General features: G+C 42.5%; 1 protein-coding gene across 6 annotated transcripts in view; it reads right to left on the reverse strand.

The window, feature by feature from the left end:
- The window catches only part of Musk (muscle associated receptor tyrosine kinase), a 93189-nt gene that overhangs the window by 23704 nt on the left and 52336 nt on the right, over positions 1-17149 (reverse strand). For all 6 annotated transcript variants that reach the window (XM_040737929.1, XM_040737927.1, XM_005085046.4 and 3 more), the window contains 2 exons: positions 14268-14427; positions 1460-1466 (listed from right to left, as the gene is read on the reverse strand). In XM_040737929.1, the coding sequence (XP_040593863.1) occupies positions 1460-1466; positions 14268-14427 (167 nt within the window). The remainder of the gene's footprint in view (positions 1-1459; positions 1467-14267; positions 14428-17149) is intronic.

The following is a 17149-nucleotide window of genomic DNA, read 5'->3' on the forward strand; positions in this document are numbered from 1 at the left end:
ACAGTAAAATTGATTTTGTGTCTCTATTCATACTATATTTCCAGCAGTACACTTGGTTTTAAAAGAGGCACCAAGAGCAGTTATGTTAACAGTCTGGGAGCAAAAGGTGATGTGTGTATGTGTATGTTCATTGTCAAATGGCTTGTAGTTCAACTCATACTGTGCTTACATCATATGATCCTTCAGTAGGTACTGGGCTTCACTGTCGAGTTCTGAAGAGCCAGCACACTGTCTCTAAGAGCTGTGAGAAGCACTTAGCAACTAACAGTGCACCTCAGAATAGAATGTCACAGCCGTATATCCAGAGATGAGATTTAGAAGGAGCCACACTTTATTGTGTATTGAGTTATTTCACTGCATGAAGTTCAAATCAGTGTCTAGAGTTTTATATTCTTCTCAGTTTCTGGTCTTCTTGTTAGGACACTGGGAAGTGGTTGTGAGTCTGAGTTCTGGAGTCCGTGTGCCCAAACATCAACGGAGGCCTAGCACTGTGTGACCTGTGTAGCCTAGCAACCCTTGCTGCATCTGGTTCTTTGTATTAAAAAGTATGTACAATAACACCTCTCCCTAAAGTCTCTGCAATGAGAACAGGTACCATGATACCACCTGCAATGGTCATTATTGCTATTATGGATTAATCATTTGTATGTCCGCCACATCATGGAATTTTTAAAGCTTTTTTTGGTTTGTTTATCACCTGGTTTTTTTGTTTGTTTGTTTGTTTTCTGATACAGGGTTTCCTTAAGCCAAGGCTGGTTTTGAACTCTGATCCTTCTGCTTTAGCCTTCGGGGTCTGACAAGTAGACACCACCATGCCTGGTGAATTGTTTGATTTTTTTTCTTTGATTTGCTTTTCTTGAGACAAAGTGTCATGTAGTACAGGTTGGCCTCACATTCACTATGTATCCCAGGCTATCCTCAAATGCACTATGCAGTTCAGTCTGGTATTAAGCGTCTGATCTTCCTGACTCAGCTTTTGGAGTGCTGGGATTAGAGCCATGAACTTCTATGCCAGGTTACTACATAGAGTTTTTATGAAAGCCAATTTAGTATACAGCACTATAGATAAAAACTTCTATAAGTTGATTTTTCTAATCTCTTGAAAAAATACAAGGAGTCAGTCTTGAGTTGCATTTCAAACTGGCTCATTTCTACCTGAGTGAGTTTCCAGTGAGAAGACGTTCTCAGTTTCCCTTCTGAAAATGGAGACAATCATGGCCTCTATATGGCAGGGATATCTTGAGGATACAAATAACTCATGTAGAGTGTATGACACACAGTGAATGTTCAGTTGACAATACTACTGTTACCTTCATTTTTTTCATCTTACAAAAAATATTAAATAGCTTTAGACATTAGAAATGTTCAAAAAGTTTATAGTGCTTGGTAGACAAATCATTGGTGTGTCGAATAAAAACCACAAGTGACATGAAACATTGGAATAACAATGGGTTCTTACCTCCACTCTGTTAACAGGAAAGGAAGTGTCCATAGGAAACCACAGACAAAGAAAAAGAAAAGAGGAAAAGTCAGCACGTACTCATCTTACAGTTTAAGCACCAAAACCAAAGGTTCTGAGTAGTTCTCTGCTTCTCCTGGGAAGGTAGAGACTACATTAACAGGTAGACTTGGGGGAGATTAAGATAGTCTTGTTCCCAGGAGCTATAATATTTCCAGATGGTGACTGCCATGGGCACCACCAGTCACTCATGAAAGAAAATAGCTATTTCATTAAATTTTGCAATTAAGTTAATAGACAAGATAGACAGATAGGAAAATAGAAAACGTAGATAGATAGATAGATAGATAGATAGACAGACAGATAGGATTGTAGATACACAGATGATAGATGCTATCTATCTATATATATGAATACATAAATGATATATAGATAGGCTGGTAGATAGATGATATGTAGATGACAGATATGATGATAGATAGACAGACAAATATAAATGGATGATAGGTAGACGATAGATATTAATAGACAGATGGGAGTGCCATTAATGGCACTGGGATGTGGTCTCTAACTACTAGCTGTATTATTATTAGTTAAACAGCAACAGGCAGCACAGCAAGGGCTGAGTGTCTACTCAGGAAAGCCATTTTCTCTTTCTCCTAGAAGCTCTCTTCTCCTTTGGTATAAAGGAGCTAAGGCAGAGGAAGAGGAGGAGGTAGTTTTACAACAGCAGCAGGCCATGTTTCATCTGTCCCCCAGGTTCCTGAATGAATGTTTGCTCATCAGTGGGTGGAATGAAGCAGAAGAATTTCAAAGCGGAATTAATAAGACTGGAGATTAAACAAGGGTAGGTGTTGTGTTCCACTCTTAAGCATCACCCAAGAGTTGTAGAATCTGCTTAAAAGCTTGGAATGAATTTGATTTTCCAAGGGAAAAGAAGATTTGAGAAATCATTACTTGGTCTCCAGTGACTGGAGAAAAGTAATACAGATTTCTCTGTGTGCATGGCAAGTTTAGATTTCAATACACTGGTTGCACATTTCAGCACACTGGTTGCACATTTCAGCACACTGGTTGCACATTTCAGCACACTGGTTGCACATTTCAGCACACTGGTTGCACATTTCAGCACATTGGTTGCACATTTCAGCACACTGGTTGCACATTTCAGCACACTGGTTGCACATTTCAGCACACTGGTTGCACATTTCAGCACACTGGTTGCACATTTCAGCACACTGGTTGCACATTTCAGCACACTGGTTGCACATTTCAGTACACTGGTTGCACATTTCAGCACACTGGTTGCACATTTCAGCACACTGGTTGCACATTTCAGCACACTGGTTGCACATTTCAGCACACTGGTTGCACATTTCAGCACACTGGTTGCACATTTCAGTACACTGGTTGCACATTTCAGCACACTGGTTGCACATTTCAGCACACTGGTTGCACATTTCAGTACACTGGTTGCACATTTCAGCACACTGGTTGCACATTTCAGCACACTGGTTGCACATTTCAGCACACTGGTTGCACATTTCAGTACACTGGTTGAATGTGTCATCTTGGGATTTTTGCCACCTTGCTGTTTCCTCTTGAATTTATGTGCTATTCAAGCTTGTTCTGAAATTCACAATAAACACACACACACACACACACACCTCCAAACTCTTGTCCCTTCCCAATGAATTGCTAATCTAAGAGATAGAAATCTACATCTCTCTAGTGCTAAGGAGAGGCTGTATTCCTTTAGGGCACACCCCGACTATATTCAGAAATGGGAACTGACAGGCTCCCAAGTGACCATAAAAGAAGTGTTAAGTACTGTATATGGGTCTGTGAGATCCATCTCACCAGGGAAGTCATTGGACCATCACTTCAGAAATACCTCCAACTTAATTTCCATTCTGGAAAAAAAATCTGCTAAGTCTTTTACAGAGTTAGTCAGGTTAGGCTGTTGGATTCTCATTTTTATTTAAGAGATACTGCTGGGGCTCAGGAGATGTCCCAGCAGTTAAAACACTTGCTGAGCAAGGGTGTAGGGGGTTTGGAGTCCTAGACACCAACATAAATTCCCAGTGGGTGTGGTGGCTGCCTGTAATCCCAGCGGAAGACAGAGACAGGGGATCCTCAAAGCAAGCTGGCTAGCTAAATCAGTGTGTTCTGGGTTTGATTGAGAGACCCTGCTTCAATGCATACAGTAGAGGTGCAAAGAGTATTGTTCCTAACATCAGCTTCAACATTTTTGCACCCACCCGCACACGCAGGAAGGAAACACATGAAACGTGGGAAAAGGAATGCAAAAAGGGAGAGGTGTTGCTAAGCCTTTCCACAAATTTTGACTTGGGAATTGGGATTTAGATTTTACTGAATTGTAGAGAAACCAGCAGGGATTCCTTAAGGAATGAAAATCACCGAAGGGTCTCTTGAGAATTCTCCACTATACAGGCAGAAGCATATGGAAGGGGACAACACAGGAAATTCCTCTGGGGCGGAAGAACAGAGGCGGATCCTAAGAGCAGCTGAGCAGGGAGACACTGACGCGTGAGGGAGCTGAGGTCATGTGTATAAGATGCTTTCTTCTAAATTTCTATGGGGGTCTTCAGGGCATGAGCCAATGCCAAAGAGGACCCAGCACCTAGGAAGAGAGAAGTCACTTCCAGGTGGAGGATGAGTAAGCAAAGAGGAGCAATGACAATTCAAGGGTGACTATAGGAGAATTGGGGGCTCTCTGGGATCTCCTGGCCTGGGGAATGCAGCCAGGTCGACTCGCCCCTAGAGGATCAAGCAACCAGGAACCTGCTGATAGCACCATGCTAATCCAGCTCCCATCCACCGGGAGAGGGAGTGCCTCAGACACGCCTGCACCCACCATGAGACCCCTCAGAGTATTGGACCTGCTTGTACCCACTGGAAGAGAACCTTGAACCCATACACACCAGGATAGGAAGAGACCCCCCCTGTATTCACTGGAAGAAGGGAAGGGAAGACGACAATATAAAAACACACTCAACAACAGAAAAACCAATATGATACCATCAGAGTCTAGGGACTGTACACCAGCAAGGCCTGAACATCCCAACACAGATGAAGCAGAAGAGAATGACCTTAAAAACAACTTCATGAAGATGATAGAGACCCTAAAAGAGGAAATGAGAAAAATCTTTCAAAGAAATGGAAGAAAAGACAAACCAAAATTTGCAAGAAACAATTCAAACAGTACAAGGTTTCAAAGCTGAAATAGAGATAATAAAAAAAAACCCACAGTCTGAAGGAATGCTGGAATTAGAAAAGGTGAGTAAACAATTCGGAACTATAGATGTAAGCATAACCAACAGAATACAGGAGTTAGAAGAGAGAATCCCAGGGGTGAAGATTCATTAGGAGAAATAGATTCATCGACCAAAGACAATCTTAAGTCCAACAGATCCCTAGCACAAAATATTCATGAAATATGGAACACTGTGAAAAGGCCAAATCTAAGAATAATAGGGATAGAAATAGGTGCAGAAAACATATTCAACAAAATCATAGAAAAAACTTTCCCAACCTAAAGAAAGACATGCCAATAAAAGAACAAGAAGCCTACAGAACACCAAATAGAGTGGGCCACAAAAAAATCCCCTTGTCACATAATAATCAAAACCCCAAACATACAGAATAAAGAAAAATATTAAGAACAGCAAAGGAAAAAGTTCAAGTAACATGCAAAGGAAAACCTCTCAGAATCACACCTGACTTTTCCATGAAAACTCTGAAAGCCCAAAGGTCCTGGATAGATATTTATTCTACAAACTCTAAGAGACCACGGATGCCAGCTCAGACTACTACACCCAGCAAAGCTTTCAATCCCTATAGATGGAGAAAACAAGATATTCTACAAAAAAAAAAACAGATTTAAACAATACATATCTAACTAATTCAGCCCTACAGAAAGTACTGGAAGGAAAACTTCAACCTATAGAAGGCAACTAGGCTCACAAAAACATAGGCAATAGATAATCCAACTTTACCAAAAGCCAAAAGAAAAAGTGGGGTAAATCCATAAGCAATAACACCACCAACAACAAATAAAAAACAAGCAAGAATTAACACTCAATGGTCCTTAATCCCCCTCAGTATTAATGGCCTTAATTTGCCTATAAAAAGACACAGACTAACAGAATGGATATGAAGACAGAATCCATACTTCTGCTGCATACAGGAAACCCATCTCAGCTTCAAAGACAGATATTACCTCAGAGTAAAGGGTTGGGATAAGATTTTCCAATCAATAGAGGGAGTCATTATAGGTTTGAGGAGAGATCTGGCACTAGGGATATTTTCAGAGATCTACAAGGATGACACCAACTGGCAAACTATGCAATAGTGGAGAGACTACCTTTAATCCCCCTCCCTGATAATGAGTTTGACGATTACCTTATATGCCATCCTAGAACCTTCATCCAGTGACTGATGGAAGCAGAGGCAGATACCCACAGCAAAACACTGAACTTTACTCCTGGAACCCAGTTGCAGAGAGGGAGGTGTGATGAGCAAAGGGGTCAAGACTGGGCTGGTGAAACCCACAGAAAGAGCTGACCTGAACAAGGGGGAAATCTTGGACCCCCAACTGATGGCTGAGAGGCCAGTATGGAACTGATCCAGACCCCCTAAATGTGGGTGTCAGTGAGGAGGCCTAGGCAATCTATGGGGCTTTAGGTAGTAGATCAGTATTTATCCCTGGCACACAAATGAAATTTGGGTGCCCATCCCACAATGAAGGATTCTCTCTCAGCCTGGAAGTTGGAGAAGGGCCTAGGTCCTGCCCTGAATGAAATGACACACTCTGGAGATCCCCCATGGAGGGCTTCACCTTCCCTGGGGAATGGTGTGGGGATTAGGTGGGGAGTTGGGGGCACTATTGAGGAGGCAGGGGAGGAGGGGAGGAAGAGGGAGCTGGGATTGACATGTGAAGCAAGCTTGTTTCTAATTTAAATATTTTTAAAAAGATTTTTCCAATCAAATGGACCCAAGAAACAAGCTGGTATGGCTATCCTAGTATCAAACAAATTGGGCTTCAAACTAAAATCAATCAAAAGAGACGAAGAAGGTCATTTCATATTCATCACAGGAAAAATCCATCAGGAAGTCCCAACTCTGACCATCTATGCCCTAAATGCAAATATACCCATGTTCATAAAAGAATCATTACTAAAACTGAAATCACACATAAGACCTCACACAGTTATAGTGGGAGACTTCAACACCCCACTGTCACCACTAGACAGTACCATCAGACAGAAACTTAACAAAGAAACAAAGGAACTAACAGAAGTTATGACCCATAAACTTGGGTTTAACAGACATCTATAGAACATTCCATCCAAACACAAGAGAATATACCTTCTTCTCAGCACCACATGGGACTTTCTCTAAAATCGAGCACATACTTGGCAACATAGCAAACCTCAAAAGGTACAAAAAAAAATTGGAATGACCCACTGTGTCTTATCAGACCACCATGCTTTAAAGTTAAAATTCAACAACAACACAAATTGCAGAAATCCTACAAACTCATGGAAATTGAACAACGCACAATTGCACCATTCCTGGGTCAAGGAAGAAACAGAGAAAGAAACTAGAATTCAATGAAAATGAAGACACAACATACCCAGACTTATGGGACACTTTGAAAGCAGTGCTAAGAGGAAAGTTCATAGCACCAAGTGCTCATATTAAAAAACTGGAGTATATCACACTAGAGAATTAACAGCACAACTGAAAGCTCTAGAACAAAAAGATGTAAATTCACCCTGGAGGAGTAGATGCCAGGAAATAATCAAATTGAGAGCTGAAATCAATAAAGTCAAAACAAAGAAAACTATACAAAGAAACAATGAAACAAAGAGTTGGCTATTCAAGAAAACAAGATAGACAAATCTTTATCTAAACTAACCAAAAGGCAGAGAGAGAACATGCAAATTAATGAAGTCAGGAATGAACAGAGGTGCATAACAATGGACACTGAGGAAATCCAGAGAATCTTCAGGTCATATTTTGAAAATCTGTACTCCACAAAATTAGAAAATTTAAATGAAATGGAAAATTTCCTGGATATATATCACTTACCAAAATTAAATCAAGAACAGATAATCAATTTAAACAGACCTATAGCCCCTAATGAAATAGAAGCAGTTATCAAAAGTCTCCCAACCAAAAAGGCACATGCCCAGTTGGCTTCAGTGCAGAATTTGACCAGAAATTCAAAGAAGAGCTAATTCCAATACTCCTTAAAGTGTTCCACACAAGAGAAGCAGAAGGCTTGTTGCCAAACTCTTTTTACAAGGCTACAATTACCTTGGTATCCAAGCTACACAAAGACACAACTAAGAAAGAGAACTATAAACAAATATCCCTCATGAACATTGATGTAAAAATCCTCAATAAAATACTAGCAAATAAAATCCAAGAACACATCAGAAAAATCATTCATCATGATCAAGTAGGCTTCATCCCAGGGATGCAGGGATGGTTCAACATACAAAAATTTATCAATCTAATCCACCATATATGCAAATTGCAATATAAGAGAAACTACATGATCATCTCACTTGGTGCTGAAAAGCCTTTGACAAAATCCAATACCCCTTCATGATAAAGGTCCTTGAGAGATCAGGGCTAACAGGAACATACCTGAACATAATAAAGGCAATATACAGCAAACCAACATCCAACATCAAACTAAATAGAGAGAAACTCAACATGATTCCTCTAAAATTGGAACAAGACAGGGCTGTCCACTCTTTTTATATCTCTTCAATATTGTACTTGAAGTTCTAGCTAGAGCAATAAGACAACAAAGGAGATCAAGAGATACAAATTGGAAAGAAAGAAGTCAGGCTTTCACTATTTGCAGATGATATGATAGTTTACGTAAGTGACCAGAAAAATTCTACCAGGGAACTCCTACAGCTGATAAACACCTTCAGCAAAGTGGCAGGAGACAGGATTAATTAAAAAAAATCAGTAGCCCTACTTTATATATACACGATAAATGGGCTGAGAAAGAAATCAGAGAAACATCACCCTTTACAATAGCCACAAACAACATAAAGTATCTTGGGGTAATTCTAACCAAACAAGTAAAAGACCTGCATAACAAGAACTTTGAGTCTTTAAAGAAAGAAATTAAAGAATATACCAGAAAATGGAAAGATCTCCCATGCTCTTGGATAAGTAGGATCAACATAGTAAAAATGGCAATTTTACCAAAAGCAATCTGCAGATTCAATGCAATCCCCATCAAAATACCGGCACAATTTTTCCACAAATCTTGAAAGAACAATACTCATCTTTATATGGAAAAACAAAATACCCAGGATAGACAAAACAACCCTTTACAATAAAGGAACTTCCAGAGGCATCACCATCCCTGACATCAAGCTCTATTATGAAGTTTTAGTCCTAAAAACAGCTTGGCATTGGCACAAAAATAGGCAGGTAGACTAATGGAATCGAAATGAAAACCCTGATATTAACCCACATACCTACAAATACTTGATTTTTGACAAAGAACCTAAAACTATGCAATGGAAAACAGAAAGCATCTTCAACAAATAGTGATGGCATACCTGGATAGTGGCATGTAGAAGACTGAAGATGGATCCATATCTATCACCATACACAAAACTTAAGTCCAAATGGATCGAAGACCTCAACCTAAATCCAGCTACACTGAACCTCTTAGAAGAGAAAGTGGGAGTTACCCTTGAATGAATTGGTACAGGAGACTGCTTCCTGAACACAACACCAGTAGCACAGACACTGAGATCGACAATTAATAAATGGGACCTCCTGAAACTGAGAAGCTTCTGTAAGACAAAGGACACAGTCAACAAGACAAAAAGGCAGCCCACAGAATGGGAAAAGACATTCACTAACGCCATATGTGACAGAGGGCTGAGGGGAGGAAGAGGGAGCTGGGATTGACATGTGAAGCAAGCTTGTTTCTAATTTAAGTAAAAATAATAAATAAATAAATAAATAAATAAATAAGAGAAGTGGAGGGTGCCCTCACTCACTGGAAGAGGCTAAGGGACTTTTATGACTCCTTTTGATGACTACTATCAGATGCAAATGTCCCAGAGAGAAATGTATTTTTTCAAACGATGAATGGGTGAGGGTCTGGGGGACACATGGATGGTTGCTGGGAAAGTGAAGGGTGATCTTTCTTTTCATTGTCCTTCAAAACCTATAAATATCACTGAGACAAAACCCTAAGCACAATAGGATACCAGCTCTTTCCACATCCACTCTTCCTGCGGGGATGAGTGAATAAATGGAATTGAGGCTTCCAAATGAAACAATGGTTGTGACAGGGAACTGTGCAGGTCATGAGGGGGGAAGTGGCTGAAATAGGGTATGGCGGCAGCAGAGATAAGGAGCGCTGGAAGAAAGGCAAGAGGAGACATTCTGAAGCCCCACTTTTTCTAGCAATGCCACCAGAGGTGACCGGAGTCAGAGATGTCTGGAGAGCAGGCGTCATTCCCAAGCTCCTGGAAATCTGAGGACAGTATGGACATCTTGGCTAGAAATGCCCCCTTCTTCAGGCCCTGAATTAATGTTGTGCTAAAGATCTCCTTTTCATACAGTGACCTCGCCTCTCTGCAACGTGGACCAATACGGAACCCTAGAGTTAGAAGGTGGTTTCTTTGGGATTCCAGGGAGGTGTTTATGAGGCACCCAGCAGGTCTAACAGATGAGAGTTAAGGGGGACATGGCATATAGCCCTGGGAATTGAGAGGTCTCAGAGTGGAGGAAGGTCAAAGTGTCAGTGACACCTACCAGAGGACAGATGAGGAGCTGGGAACCAGAGCAGGAGACAACACCAAACATGTAGTGATTTCCCCAACGGATGGGTGTGGCTCTGATTTACCATGTCCACTGTAGTCCTTCTAAGTCTTTTTCTTTTTTTCCTTCTGTTTTCCTCTCTGTACTCACGTATCTTAACTTGAACCCCGACAGCGCAACACTATGGCAATGCAGAGAGACGGATTTGGATATTTCTCATGAAGTCCAGAGGAAGGCATGGAGCCAGGAAGCCCTTCCCGATGCTGTGTGGTCCACCTTGATGACCCTCTCCCAGCTCTTATAGATCATGCTTTCCAGGACAGGTTCAAGTCTCACCCCTAGAAATCTGGTTTTCTCAACTCTAGAGTGACTTTCGTGTAACCTTGTTGTCAGACCCATGGACTAGTTAAGTGTTCCCTGGTAGCAGTCTTGGTGGTCATTGGTCCCCCTGAGGGGTCTGTTGTTCATCTGCATTCAGCTCTGCTGCTACAAGAGTTACAAAAAACCCTTCTCTGCTGCCGCCTGCCAAGCTAGGCATGACTCCCTCTACTCCATCCCTGCCCCACTGTGGTTTCCTCTGGTCTTTCATTGCTAGCTATCCCTATCCCTCACCCCTAGACATTGCCTTCTGCATTTACCGTCTCTTAACTAGTGGAGCGCTGTACCAAGAGAGAAGATTCCACTGGGGGCGGGCAAGGTGCTTGGTTCAGTGGGTAAAAAGCGCTTGCTTTGCTGACAACCTGGGTTCGAGCTCCAGAATGCACGTGGAGATGGAGATACAAAATCCGAGTCCACAGAGCGGTCCTGGGACCTCTACACACGCCACGGCAGGTGCCCCCCCCCACATGTGCACCCCACCCCCACATGCCCCATCCCCACACAGACAGTCGTAATTGTTTAATTTTTTTAAAAGAACGTATCACTGCACGTTAGGATTATGCATGTTCTCTTTGGTATATTCCACTGTTAATGGGATTGGATCTGGTTCCTGCTGATTAGGACAGGGATGGGGAGAGACGCCGCTACTCTGTGAGACACACGCCAGCTGTGCTCTGTGGTTTTTATAGTTTCTGCAAGGTCATGCCATGGAATGAATGTGCTTTTTGTGTGTGGGGGGGGTAGAAATAGCTGTTTTCCTAGGTTCTTTCCTTATTGGTGACAGTGCTGTCTCTACAATCATCTCAGCATCTGTGACGAACAGGCTCTAAAGATTAAAGATTACCACACTGGGCGTGGAGGAGTCCCCCCCCCCATACTGGTCTGCCGTGGACAAGAGGAAGGTAAAGAGGTGCAGAATTTGGATACACAGTTTTGTAGATTGTGGACCCTAATTTCTACATACCAAACAAAACAGTCATTAAGATAAATGCTGAGAGAGAGCAGGGATAGAGGGAGGGAGGGAAGCAGGGAGGGAGGGAGAGAGGGTGTGCTTCTCAACTTCTCATTTGGAATTCTAAAAGCAAAGCACAGTATAAGGGTCTCCTACCCTGACATGGGGGTGACGGCATCATTGTCAGGGGAACAGCGTGAAATGGGTGCGCCGGCAGCAGACTGGGTGAAGAAGTCTAAATCGTGCTTTGATTGTGCACACCTTACAAGAGATGTAGAGGTAGTTTCAGTCCCATGGAGGAGGCAGGCAGCTGAGTAGAGTCAGTAGATCTGCCTTTGTTTCTCAGTGGAGATACACAGGGTGACCTCACTGTTAAGGATACAGAGCAGACCCTATGTAGGGATTTGATGCTGGTTTGGTGGAGCTGCCGAGAGCTATGACTCTCTAGAAGGTACCCAGAGGCAGAAAATCATCCAGGGAAGTCATTTGGGTTCTAACCCAGCTAAATGACGAAATCACAAGTTCTCCAGCTCCAGAAGTCTCTAGATCCAGGGGATTGAAGGACACCACTGAAGTGCAAATCCCTTCCTTCTTTGCCATCGAGGGGAGAGATGGAAGAAGGGGAAACTCTAACAAGGAATTATCACCAAAAAAAAAAAAAACCAAGAGCTTGTACAAATGAGGCTATCTGAAGTCTGGTGACCCTAATGTTTATCTTCTGTCTAGTAGAGGAACAAGATAAACTATTTCATGTCAGTTCATATGCCTGCAACACTCCCACGTACATGTGCTCATCCTTTTCACATAGCATATTGATATCTTAAGTGTATATTAATGAATTCTCCCAATTCAGTGCCACATTTGAGCACTTGCTAGCAACAATATTATCCTGGTAGTGCCTCCTGAAAGTCCTAGATATAATTGTCTTCTCTAGTCTCGGGAAGGAGTCTCCAGATGGGCATGCCCGCCATCCTCAAGCTACTTCCTACATATCGATTTGCTGAAGAGTATATCTGGCCAGATCACGCTTGCTTCCCCTCTCTACAATGAAGAAACGTCTTCCCACTTATGGAGGACTGGATCGACCCAATCCAGACTCTTCATAAGCTGGCTGCACTTCCAAATCTGCCTTGCTACTGTGTACCTCCTTCTGGTCCACAGCACAACGATTAGTCACCTTCTGGATACACTTCAGTCTATCCCTCTCACGGCCGTGCCCATCTAAATCAGTCTCTCTCCCCCTGAGCTCTCTTTCCCTCCTCCTGTTGTGTAGTCAGTATTTGGAGACAGGACAGGGTCTGTGCCAACATGTGCATGGCTGACCAACTTCCTTTCTCAATGGCAGTTTTTGGAAAGCAAGATCCATTGTTAATCAGTTTTCATTTTTTTTGTTCTGCCCCGCAGAATGGGCCACACGCATCATATTTAATATATGGGTGCGTATGAAGTCAGTTGTGAGCAGCAGAGTGCAGTGTAAGTGGTAATCATTTTATTGTTCTCTTTAGCACATTGAGTTGAATTTGCTTTTTGACATCTTATCATTGCCTGGATGAAATGGTATCCTTTAACTGATGCAGTGGCCAAAGACCCTAGAGACAGACAGATCCTCTGGGGAGATGGTAGGGGGAGCCTGTTTCTTGCCTTTGTGAGTGTGTCCCCAAGGTCCAGCCTTGTCTACTGCTACTTACACTCTTTGACTTCTACGCATTTCAGAGGAAAAATCACAGGCACTGTTGGAAAGTCCTCCGTCAGGGAAGATCAAAGGAACAGGCTGTAATAAGTAAGAAACAGCAAGCTCCAGGAGCTGGCCCCGAGTCCTCCAGTGCTGGCCTTACATGTCAGGCCAGGCACCTCTCCACTGGTCCTTGAACAGTAGGCCTGCTATGAGTCTAACATGCCTGGTATTTCCTGATACAAGGATTATTTCCATCTCTAGGAATTCCACAAATGTGCCTAGAAGCCGTTTGCATATTTAACTTTTAAAAATAGCCCTTCATAGCACAATGTAGATAGCCTAGAAACCCATGTGTCAGCTGTTTCCCGTGAAAATACATGCAAGTGCTGCTGTCACTTAGATAACCCAGGGAACTGAACACACACACACACACACACATGCACACGCACACACGCACATGCACATACACACGTTAAAATGCCTTCAAGAAATAGCCATATGGGAATTGGCTCATGCATGCTAAAAAATAAAAGAGCCTTGGGAAGTTTGCTTAACCCAAATGGGGGTAGGAAGGGAGGAACTCAAAAAGGTAGGCAGGAAGGAAGGAATTCAGAAATGGAGAAGGGTCAAGGAAGGGGGGGAAGAGGAAAGGAGGCAGAGAGAACAGAGGGAGGGAGAGTGGACTTATAGATAGTGGCAGATGGGAGACAGTGAGAGAAAAGGAAAAAAAGGAAAGAAGGAGAAAAAACAAGGTCCTATAAATTGGTATCCGTCATTCGAGCAAGAATGCTGAGATTTGATTTTTGATACAACAAAGTTAAAAGTCTGTGTCTCCATCACTTGAAAGTGTCAGAATGAACAAGGAGTCAGCCTCAAAGGGACTGGGGTGGTAAAATAGGCTGTCTCTACTCCAGATGTTGTGGAGTGTCAGCTCTCCTGGAGCAGTGCGAGCATGCAGCACCTACCTACTACACTGACAGTGGCCGCTGCCTTTGCCGTACTGAATTTCTCTCCATGCTTATTGGTAGCTATGCATGTGTAGAGTCCTGGCTTGGTGATAAAGAGCTGGAGTCTCGAATCAATCACCCGGTCTTTCACACTCTCTTGAATGGACCCTGAGGAAACCTGATGGGTATGGGAAAAATAAAAGGTAGAACTAGATTACCCTTTCTTAATATACCACATTGGTAGTCTTGAAGGATAAAGCATTTCAGTTATGATCAGCAGGCATTAGGAGAGAATGGCCAACACAGATACGTTCCTTGTCCCTAAAGGAACAGGGTTCCAGGTGCTTAAGCCAGGCCCAGTGTCTCTTTCTCTTCCTGCTGCCTGCCAATCCAGATGCAGAACTCTTGCCGCCTTCTCCAGAATCATGTCTGCCTGAACTCCACCATGCTTTCCACAATGATAGTAATGCACTAAGTCTCTGAACAAGGAAGCAAGCCCTAATTAAATAGTTTCCGTTAGAAGAGTCACTGTGGTCATGGTGTCTCTTCACAGCAATAGAAACCTTAGGACACTGGAGGATGAAATGCATATGGTCCAAACCACCAAACATGAGGAAAGCTATTCTGGACTAATGAGAACACACCCCAGCTGCCAGTCATAATAGTCAGACTAGTCTAGTGTTTGGCATTCCTGGCTCAAATCAGTGAAGCCATCCAGTTGAACCCCAGACTTGTGACCACTATCAGTTACTGTTTTAATCTACTTGGCGTTGAGCTGGTTTGTGAGATAGCAACAGATAACTAATATGAGCTCTGATGGTACTCTTTGTAGGTGTTCTAAGATTTATCCTGTTCTTCAACTAGGAGCAGACAAGTTAAGAGGTTTTAGACTTCATAACATCTGACCACTTCTCTATAAATGGACATCAGATTGATAGATGTATAGTATGAAAAGTTGTTTGTGGGGCCAAGACACTCATACAAATAATGCTGGACCCTTAAACCAGAAGTCAAATCTCCATGAAGATCCAGAATATCAATATATTAGCATGTAATTTACAAGATTAATTATACAAATGCTTATTCACTAATAATCATCCCAACTATATACTTAAGACTGGCCACATTTTCTTTTTTTTAATTTAAATTCTATTTCATTTATTTATTTTGCAAAAGTGTGAGGGCACACTCATGCCATGGCATGGGTGAGAGGGTGGGAGTTATCTCTCTCTTTCCATGATATAGCTCTCAAGGATTGAACTCAGGTCATTGAACTCAAGAATTTAACTGGCAAGCACATTTCCCTACCGAACCATCATACCATTGGCCCAAGGCTGTCCACATTTTCTAGTTAACTGACAGTTACAACCTTACTCCTGTTGGTCTGACACCAAAGCCAATGATTATTTAACCATTATGTTCCCTAGTGCTTGAAGAGAAGGCAAATGAGTTGTCATCAAGAAAACACAGTAGTTTGGATTTTGAGTGTTTTCAAAGCCTCATGCGTGAAAAGGGGTGGTTGGCAGTCTTGGTAAGGTTGAGGAGCTATAGAAGCTTTAGGAGGTAGAACCTAGAAGAATCTGCATCATCAAGAATGTGGCCTTGAAGGAGATGCTGGGCTCCGCCCCCTTTCCTCTCTACTTCACAGCTGAGAAGAGCAGCCTTGTCCACACACTCGGACATCTGAAACCATGAGTGGAGGAGATGCTGGGCTCTGCCCCCTTTCCTCTCTACTTCACAGCCTTGTCCACACACTCGGACATCTGAAACCATGAGCCAAAATAAGTCTGTCTTCCTTGTTAGGTTGTTTTTTCTCAGATATTTTTGTCACAGCAACAGAAAATGAACACTACAACCTTAACCAATCAACCAACAAATGTCCTTGTAAAGATGGTGGCTTATTTTGAAATGGCATTTTTTTCCTTCTGTTTTCTTAAGTGCTCTGACATATTTTCAATAATTATTCATTAGTCACCATGATTTAGGTGAGGGAGAAATGATACCAGTTTAAAGGAAATTCAAGTGATTAAGGAAAATTAAAGAATTAACCAACGCTATTTTGGAGGACTGGATGTTGAGACCATATCAATGTGAGCTTAGCTTCTCCTGGAATAAATTCCTTGGTACGGATGTGCCTAACAGTGGGAAATTTGAAGAGTTATCTCACTATTTCACATGCAAGTTTTCTCAGACTAGTGAGAGAGAGGAACACTCTAAGATGTGACCAGCTTTCTAATCTGTGTGTGTCTGTCTGCCTGTCTGTCTCTCTGTCTCTATCTCTGTCTCTGTCTCCTCCCCCATGTGTGTGTGTGTGTGTCTGTCTGTCTGTCTATCTCTCCCCCGTGTGTGTGTGTGTGTGTGTGTGTGTGTGTCCCTCTGTCTCTGTCTCTCTCCCTGTGTGTGTGTATGTGTGTGTGTGTGTGTGTGTGTGTGTGTGTGTGTGTGTGTGAAGGCTGGGGTGCCGCAGTACATGTGTGGAGGTCAGAGAACAACTTTGGATGTCTAGCCTTGCTTTCTATATTGTTTGAGACAGAGTTTCATGCCTACTGCATACAGCAGTTTCTGGAGACTGTCTCCGCCTCCCCCCCCTGAAGTGCTAGGCTCTGGGATTACAGATGCAAGCTTTCACTTCCTGCTTTTATAGGCATTCTGAGGATCCAAACTCATGTCTTCAGGCTTGCTGTATGATTTTCAGCTGCACCATTCCCCCTAGTCTACAACCCACACTCTTCCTAGCTACCTGATGGTCAGCTATCTCCAGCACTGGACACTTCCCACAGCAATTAGGCGATGAAATTTTGTTCATTTATCTTCTTTGTCTTGTCACCCTCTACCATCATTACTAGTCTTCATCACTGGGAAAACTTTCCAGGTCAGATCAAACATTAAGGCACCCCCCC

This window comes from Mesocricetus auratus, unplaced genomic scaffold (genome assembly GCF_017639785.1).
Source record: "Mesocricetus auratus isolate SY011 unplaced genomic scaffold, BCM_Maur_2.0 Super-Scaffold_6730, whole genome shotgun sequence".
Lineage (NCBI taxonomy): Eukaryota > Metazoa > Chordata > Mammalia > Rodentia > Cricetidae > Mesocricetus > Mesocricetus auratus.